The following is an 8,631-nucleotide window of genomic DNA, read 5'->3' as shown; positions in this document are numbered from 1 at the left end:
ATATATACTCGTATATGAATGAAAATCAAATCAAATATAAAAATACATTGTACTAATTAAAATCATGATTAATTTTGGATGTATTTAAAATAAAAGTTAAATATTTTCTGGAAAATGCAATAAATTGGTTTTTGGAATTTTTTTTATTAACCTGGATATTCCATTCACTATGTGTATCGACTAATTGCAGAGCGGTCACCTGCTTTGCAGGTAGTCTGGAATCATCGTATTTGAATCTTCATGACCACAATAAGACTTTTATTTCTACTTGAAGTTGAACTTGAGCCCAAGTCCAAATCAATCAGACATCATCCTTGGCTTTAATATATTTCACGAAATGTTAATTTCATTTTATTTATTATTTTTATATATTTCCATAGAAAACTATTGAATTTCTTTTTCTTTAATACGATTAATCACCATCACGGAGTTTCAAGAAATACGAAGCACAAACTAACAGGGACTTCTCGTGACAATATAATTTCTTTAATAAAAAAAACATACTTATAAATCATGCATTTATATATATATATATATATATATATATATATAATCGAAACCAAATTGCATTAATAATGTCTCTTAATTAAATAAACTAAAAATTAATAAAAGTTGCTTTCGAAAACATTATTTTTATAATAAAAAATACAGTATTTATATATTAATAATAATTAATAATTAATATTCAAAAAGGCAGGCTCTTCTCTGTCTTCAATGCATATAATGTCGAATATTCATTTGACTTGTAAATTTTGTTTTGTGATAACATTTCCTAATTAATATTAATAATATTCCTGGCATACAAATTGAAATGTGAACGCGACCCTTTTTTTCTATCAACATTTAATATCATATTTTAATAAAAACAATTGAATCTTTTTTTTTAAATTAACCAGGATATCCAACCCGTTATACGAGCCGACTAATCCCACGACGATTACCTGGAGTCACCGCATTTGAACCTTCGTGGCCACAAAGGGATTTTTATCAATATGAATGTTTTAACATTTACCTCTCTATTCGATGTTATTTTGGGGAGTAATAGAATGAAATTCTAACGTATATGATTTTACATGATATCGGCTCAAAGACGATTGTTTTAAGATCTCGATACTTTTGGGCAGTATTTACATGTTAGTTATCTTACTTGTGTAGTCCCCTCTGGACGCCAATAAGACAATGCATGTGTATCTGTCTAGCCTCCGTTGGAGATGGCATGTTCCCACATAGACTTGGGATATGTTCGTTAGCAGTTTAATAAGACTCACGGCTTATTAGTTTAGTTATATATGATTGTTTAGTGGCTTAATGATATAGAAAGTGATTTATTCAGTAAGTTTCTATGGGAGGGCTTTATGCAGAAAGCCAAGTTTTTTTTTTTAAATTTGTCCTTCCAAATTAAAAAACAAAACACGATCATTTCATTTATGAATAAATTCTTCCAAACAAAAACTTTCAATTTAAAAACAAGTGTGTGGGTTTCTTTCTCAAAAAACCACCACCCCCTTTTTAATCAAATTCATTTCATCATCTCATTTTATGGTTGAGATCTCTTCTTACGTTTTCATAAATTATTGGTGTTCTCGTTTAAACCTCCACAACAGCTATTACTAACAAACAATGCATGTATGTATGTGAAGTGAAGATGATCGAAGGAAAAGACAACATACGTACCATTGATCCAATTTTTCTTTGGTTGAAAATGGTAACCAGTTCGATGAGCCGGGTTCACCTTCACAGTGTTATCGGTTTGATAATTGAGGTGAACCTTGTGAAAGGCCATGACTCCTTCTCTTCCATTGAAGTTGTTCATCAGTGGCAAAAGACATATTAACAATGGCAAAAACCATACAAACCTATTGAAAAGCCCCATCATGCATAAACAAACAAACGAACAAGATTTCAAATCTTGATATATATATATATATATATATATCTGTATATGTGTGTGTGTGTGGGGTTTGTACACTGAGAAGAGATAAAGAAATTAACAGTGTGAAAAGAAAAGGAGAATTGGAGATGGAGAGAGAAGTTGGAGGTTTAAGAGGTATTTATAGAGAGAGAATTAAGACAAGCTTAAAAGTGTAGTGTACGTGTTACTTCTTTAAAAATATGTAGTATTTAAATCTGATATCTGCTATTTATCTATCAATCACGTAAAATTATATCATTATTTTATCAAATATAGATAATAATTTAACCATTTGAATCAAGGATGGACCCAGAATTTTTTTTAAACGGTGGCACCATTTGACCATAAGAAAAAAAATGTAAGGAAATTTTTATATTTTTTCAAACGGTGACACCGTTTGACTATAAGAAACATATATACGAAGAAAAAAAATTCAAATGGTGGCACCATTTTGATTAAGAAAATGACACTAACAGGATTCAAACTTGGGTGTGGGATGGAATAAAAGTCTTGCAAACCAACTCTACCAAATAAATTTTGTTCTCACTGTAGTTTCAAAATACATACGTTGGCACACAACAAATTAATACGGTTGCACCGTTCACGAAACCTAATTCTTTTACCCTTCGGCGGAGAAATAATACGGTGACACGTGTCACATACACGACATACCTAGGTCCGTCCATGATTTGAATTATAGTGAACTAGTTAAGTCTATGGGGATGTAGTGGAAAATCTCATTTATCACGGGCTCGAATTTAGGAGTTGTAAAAAGCCATTTGATCACGGAGGTTCACATGTGATGACTATAATTCATGGTCACCGGGGAATTAGTTGGTATTCACAACTTGACCTGGAAATCCATGATTACTCAAAAAAAAATAAAGAACAATAAATTAAATTATATAAAATTATAGTAAATAAAAAAATATATAAGTGGAAAGGATTCGTTCTTAACACTTGTCCACGTCAGGTCCTTTGAACTTCTTTCACTTTATAACACAACTTTGGGACTTAAGGGTCGTTTACTCAAATGTTTACTCGGTAAGTGTTTACGAGTAGGAATCAACGTTATAATTTGTTTTTATCGGATAAAGATTGTAGTACATCAAAACGGTATTCTATGCAACAATTTACCCGATAAGCGTTTACCCGGATAAGAGTCGTCATTCTCACTTACCAGGTAAGACTCTCTATCATAATCATCGCTCTTACCAGGTATGATTCTTAGCCTTTGCTATGTTAATCTGGTGAGAAAAATTGCCCGATAAGCACCATCACAATCCTAATGACATCGAGGTTCACCTGTGATGGCAATTCATGATCATCCATATGATTAGTTTGTATGTATAAACTGATCTAGAAACCTAGTTATCCCAAAAAATGTTATAGAATAATTGGAAAAAAAAACAATAATAGAATAGAGAGAAGAAATACATAATCCTCATTAATCATAATCCCTTTATATAGGGATGAGTTACAAGTAGATAACTACGAGATATTTCTTTTCTGATCCAACTCTGATATATCTATCTCTATCTCTATCTCTATCGTCATATCCTTTAGACGATGACACACTTATCCTACAACATTTCCCTTGTGCCGAGTCAAAGGAGTGATGGTGTACAACTGTTGTCTCGTTTAAAATCTTACGTCAAAATAAAAACTCAGTGGGAAAAAATAAAAATAGGACGACAAAAAGAGTGTAATGCACCAGTTCTTTGCAATACATAGATTTTTCATTTTTAGTCTAATAATCTTTCGGAATTCGTATATTAATCATGAGGGTTAGAAAAGTAGCATGGTATGTAAAGTTTTGTCTCAGTAAAACCTTACACCAAGGAACAAAATTCAATGAGAAAAATAAAACCTTAGGTGAAGGAAAGAACATAACATACCAATATTACATATACAGTAGACTGTCCCTTTTGTCTCCACTCCCGTGATTCGTGCGTTAATCAAGAGAGTTTGGAAAGTCAATGCATTATGATACTTAAATCTAGAGGAAAGCTTGTTATTGTCGATTGTATATAAACTTAAAGCAAAATATATTTATGTTACCATCCTTGATGCATCTTACTTTCATTTCTTTAATACATAATCATAAGTCATTTATATAAAGATGAGTTACAAGTAGATAACTACAAGATATTTCAGTTTTAATTTAACTCTGATATATTTATCTGTATCTGTATTATCATATTCTTCATACAATGAAACATTTGAAAAAGAAAAGGTTAACAAAAAATTATTTTACCCATTCATGGTTGAGGACTCCCTTGTTTTAAGGATCTTGTCATGTATTTATTATTTTCATAAACAACAATTATTTGAAGTCAACTTGTATGTTATGTTAAATTAATACTTGTAAGAAATGGAGTGATTCAAAAAAAAAAATAGGGGCGGACCTAGAAATTTTTTCAAACGGTGGCACCATTTGATTATAAGAAATAAATATATAAATTTTTTTTTTCAAATGGTGACACTATTTAACTAAGAAAATAACACTAACATAATTCAAATTTGGGTTTGGGTGGAATAAAGACCTTGCAAACCAACTTTACCAAATAAAACTTGTTCTAATTATAATTTCAAAATACATTCGGTGGCACACAACAAATTAATACGGTTGCATCTTTTACGAACCTAAAATTTTTTTACCATTCAACGGAAGAAAAAAATGGTGGCACGTGCCACCGTATTTACCACTATAAGTCCGTCTCTGAATAAAACCTATGGGGGGAAATTACTAGAATACCAATAAGTATTTATAAATAATATATTCAACAGAGTATATCTGTCAAAAAAGTTTAGACCTATTTTTAACGACAAATCATTTTTTTCCAAAAAAAAAGTAGATGAAAATACGACGAGTTTTGTCGGATAATTGCCTTCAACATTTTCATCGATAATTTTCGATGACTTTTATGGTTAACCAATACAAAACATACTCATCAAAAATTTGTCAAAAAAAGATCAAGAGATATTTTTTTCTTGGGAGTCCGTTGAAAATTTAATAAATCTTTCGAGAGTCCATCCAAATTGATAGTTTCTTTTCGTTTCACTCCAAACTTGGAATTAAACATGAAACAGATTGTACTGATCTTGATTTAAGTATTCATATATCTATACTATATTATAAAGCATTTGGTAAAAACTTTTAAAAACCATCTTTTATACATGAAGTATTGTTTATTGATACATATTACTTGAAATTCAATATTACAAGTAAATTATGCGTAGGTACAACTTATTTTAAATACAGAATAACTATTAATCAAATACAGGATAAAATTCTTATTTTAAATATAAAATCTAAAATATAATTAGGATAATTATTGAGTTCTAACAAAATATTTAGTTATTATCCTTATGAAAATTATATGATTAAAACAAAAATAAATTACTTCGTCATTAAATCTAATAATAAAAAACTGAATTAAAGAAATTACACAAAAAATGAGAACTTTTATATTTTTTTTAATTTTTATTATATCTTCAAATTAATATTTTATTAAGAAAAACAATATTGTTTACTCAATTAATTTTTTATACATGAAATATTCAGAAAGTTTTATTGAATCTATGTCGTACCAATTGTACTAATCTCGATTTAATTATTTCACATATATATTCTTGTTGACTGAGGTTTACCTTATAAGGTTGTCTTATTTTAAATGATCCTCTTTGAAATCTATAACATATTTAAGTTGAATCTAAATCGTACAAAATTTAGCATTATTCAACTCAATATACTTTAATTAATTTTTTATACTAAGATCCACATGGATGTCGTCTTTCACGAATTTTGACGTTATCTGTTTAATAAAATATGACTATAAATTTGTCAATATTTTTGAATATGATTACTAGAAGACAACATTAAATTTGCTTAGATTAAGTGTTAAGATGTCAACCTAATCATTTCTTTCAACTCTTTGAAAAAAAAAATCAACTTAAAAATTGTTGGAAATTATAACACCAACGTCTTATTAATTCCATAATCAGCTTTTTATGTTGCTTATCGTGTCGTTTTTATTTAATTAAAACTGGAAGGGTACTCGAACAATGCAACGAGATAAATCTCGATTTTAATGTTTAGTTTTTATTATTTGTCTCTATCGATATATATAATGCGATTTTATGTGGTTTGTGAAAAACGATAATATTTTTATTTTTGAATGAAATATAAATTTGAAGATAGCATAAAAATTTGAAGGAAAAAAAAATTGATATTAGTATCAAATTAACTATTTAATAGTTCTCGTTTTTTTTTTGGTGTAATTTCTTTAATTCAATTTTTTATTATGATTTAAATTAGATTTAATAACAAAGTAATTTATTTTTGGTTTAACAATATAATTCCTTTAGAATTCAATTATTATCCTAATTGTATTTTAGATTTTTTATATTTAAAATGAGATGTTTATCATATATTGGATTATGTTTATCTGCAGTTAGTTACATGATTCAGATATGGAGCTTTAATAAGTTGTACTTACGCACAATTTACTTGTAATCTTGAGTTTTAAATAATATGCATTAATAAACAATACTTTACACATAAAAATGATTTTTTAAAAATTTTATTAAATGTTTTATAATATAATATAGATAATCCATTCAATTAAGTCAAACACATGCACCACAAATGGAGTTACGTAAGATTAATGTGGATCCCAAAAGTTGTTTTTGAGTGTTCAATGAATAGGTTTATGTTTTGGCTTAATCACTCACTTATTTCAGTTTATTAAATGGTTACTGGGTAAGTACTTATAAGGAATAGTTATCATTTTTATTTAATTTATCTTATCGGATAATATTCTCGAGTATTAAAATGGACCGTTGGTAAGTATATTTTACTAAATGAGCACTTATCGAGTAAGAATCTTATCATCGGTCACTAAGTAAGATTCCCGATCGTTACTATGTCTTTTTGGTCGTTACCATGATTATCCAGTAAGGGAAGTAACACTCGAGAAGTGCTTATAAAATGTTGGCTATGTTTGATCATTGAGCTTTAATAAATTTGTAGCTATAAGGCTTTTTGTATATAAATATAAAATTTACACATATTATATCAACTATATTATAAAAGTATTTGACAAGAACTTTTAAAAACATATTATTCAAGACTACAAGTTATTACAGTATATATAATTATTAAAGTTTTGAAACTCTGTAAAATTAACAGATTTCGATAAACATGTTCAGATCAAGAATAATCAGTAATCCCTACTAATACTTTTATCTTTATCTTTATCCAAGATTGATGAGTTATATAATAACAAGATTACGGGTTGGATATTTAGGTTTATATATATATATATATATATAAAGGTATATTTGGATGGTATATATTTGGCCTCGTCTATTTAATTTCAAAGTTTATCCAAAAAAAACTTTAATAATAAATGGAATGGATAAAAATCAAGAGAATAATGTGAGTGAGTATCAAAAGGATTTCTTAGTTTGGCATTAAAAATTCAAAATTACTTGGTCAATTTTGGTGACTCAAAATATCAAAAATCAGCATTAACTATCAGATTTGGATGTTGGTAGTATTACACGGTTTACCATATTTAATTTAATTATGACGGTTTGAAAAAACTATAACATCATTTAAAACTCGTCTACTTATAAAAGTAGTGTTTATATGACAATCTTTTAAATAATGTCGTATAAAATAACTAATACGATATTTTATTTTAAAATCATCCTAAAAATTTGTTAAGTTACTCAAAAGCGCCTCATATACATATTTTAAGATGCCCCTTTCGATCATTTTACGTTCTTATAAGCTAGTTTTTGTCAAACATGATATATTCATCAGCTACCTTATTAACCAGTTTCCCAAACATAACCTTAATATAAGATTTGATATTATCTATCAAAGAAGATGTATTAGTTATCATAAATTTCGTATAACGTTTTGGTGGATCTTGTCATTTATTTATTGTGTTCAGAGTAAATTACATTCTTGTCCTTATGTAGACGTGTTATAATTCTTTAAAATGAAACAATGACTGTGTGTGTGGGTAATAATGTTTGATCTAATACACATAATAGTAACTTGTATGTGTTTTATGGTAGTTTTATGGATTTAAAATAAGCTTATATTTATGGATTTAAAAATTGTGTGTGGAGTCCATTCAAGAGAGAACTGATTAGTTTGTGGTAACTGTGAAATCCAATCTCAACCACAAATCAACGGATAAATTAGGAAATTAATAATTATGGTAATTTGAGTTAAAATTATAATTAGATGACATTTTAGGTATTTTTAAAAAACTTCTCTCTTCTCTCTCATCTCTCCGGCCTCCAATCTCCGGCCTCCGGTGAACAAAAATCTGGCAGGTACCAAGTAATCACAAAGATACACAATGTGATACCTATTGTGATATATTGTGATACCATTTGAGTACCACTGTATATCACAATGGGTATCACATTGTTTATCTTTGTGATTACTTGGTACCTGTCGGATTTTTGTTCACCGGAGGCTGGAGATTGGAGGTCGGAGAGACGAGAGATGAAAGAGGAGAGAGAAGAGAGGAGTTTTTAAAAAATACCTAAAATGTTCTTTAATTATAATTTTAACTCAAACTACCATAATTATTAATTTCCTAATTTATCCGTTGATTTGTGATTGAGATTGGATCTCACAGTTACCACAAACTAATCAATTCTCATTTGATTAAGCCCCTATATATATATAT

The 8,631-nt window shown here is 28.3% G+C and overlaps 1 protein-coding gene across 2 annotated transcripts in view; it reads right to left on the bottom strand.

The window, feature by feature from the left end:
- Positions 1-1,876, bottom strand: part of LOC112518074 (beta-fructofuranosidase, insoluble isoenzyme 1-like) — a 5,752-nt gene extending 3,876 nt beyond the window's left edge. Inside the window, exon 1 of one of the 2 annotated variants that reach the window (XM_025125641.1) lies at positions 1,675-1,876. In XM_025125641.1, the coding sequence (XP_024981409.1) occupies positions 1,675-1,876 (202 nt within the window). The remainder of the gene's footprint in view (positions 1-1,674) is intronic. The other variant, XM_025125642.1, reaches the window with a different exon arrangement.
- Positions 1,877-8,631: the final 6,755 nt, after the last annotated feature.

This window comes from Cynara cardunculus (genome assembly GCF_001531365.2).
Source record: "Cynara cardunculus var. scolymus isolate 2C chromosome LG 9, CcrdV1, whole genome shotgun sequence".
In the NCBI taxonomy this organism is placed as follows: domain Eukaryota; kingdom Viridiplantae; phylum Streptophyta; class Magnoliopsida; order Asterales; family Asteraceae; genus Cynara; species Cynara cardunculus.
The sequence above is the reverse complement of the archived record's forward strand: the minus strand, read 5'-3'. Positions and strand labels throughout refer to the sequence as shown.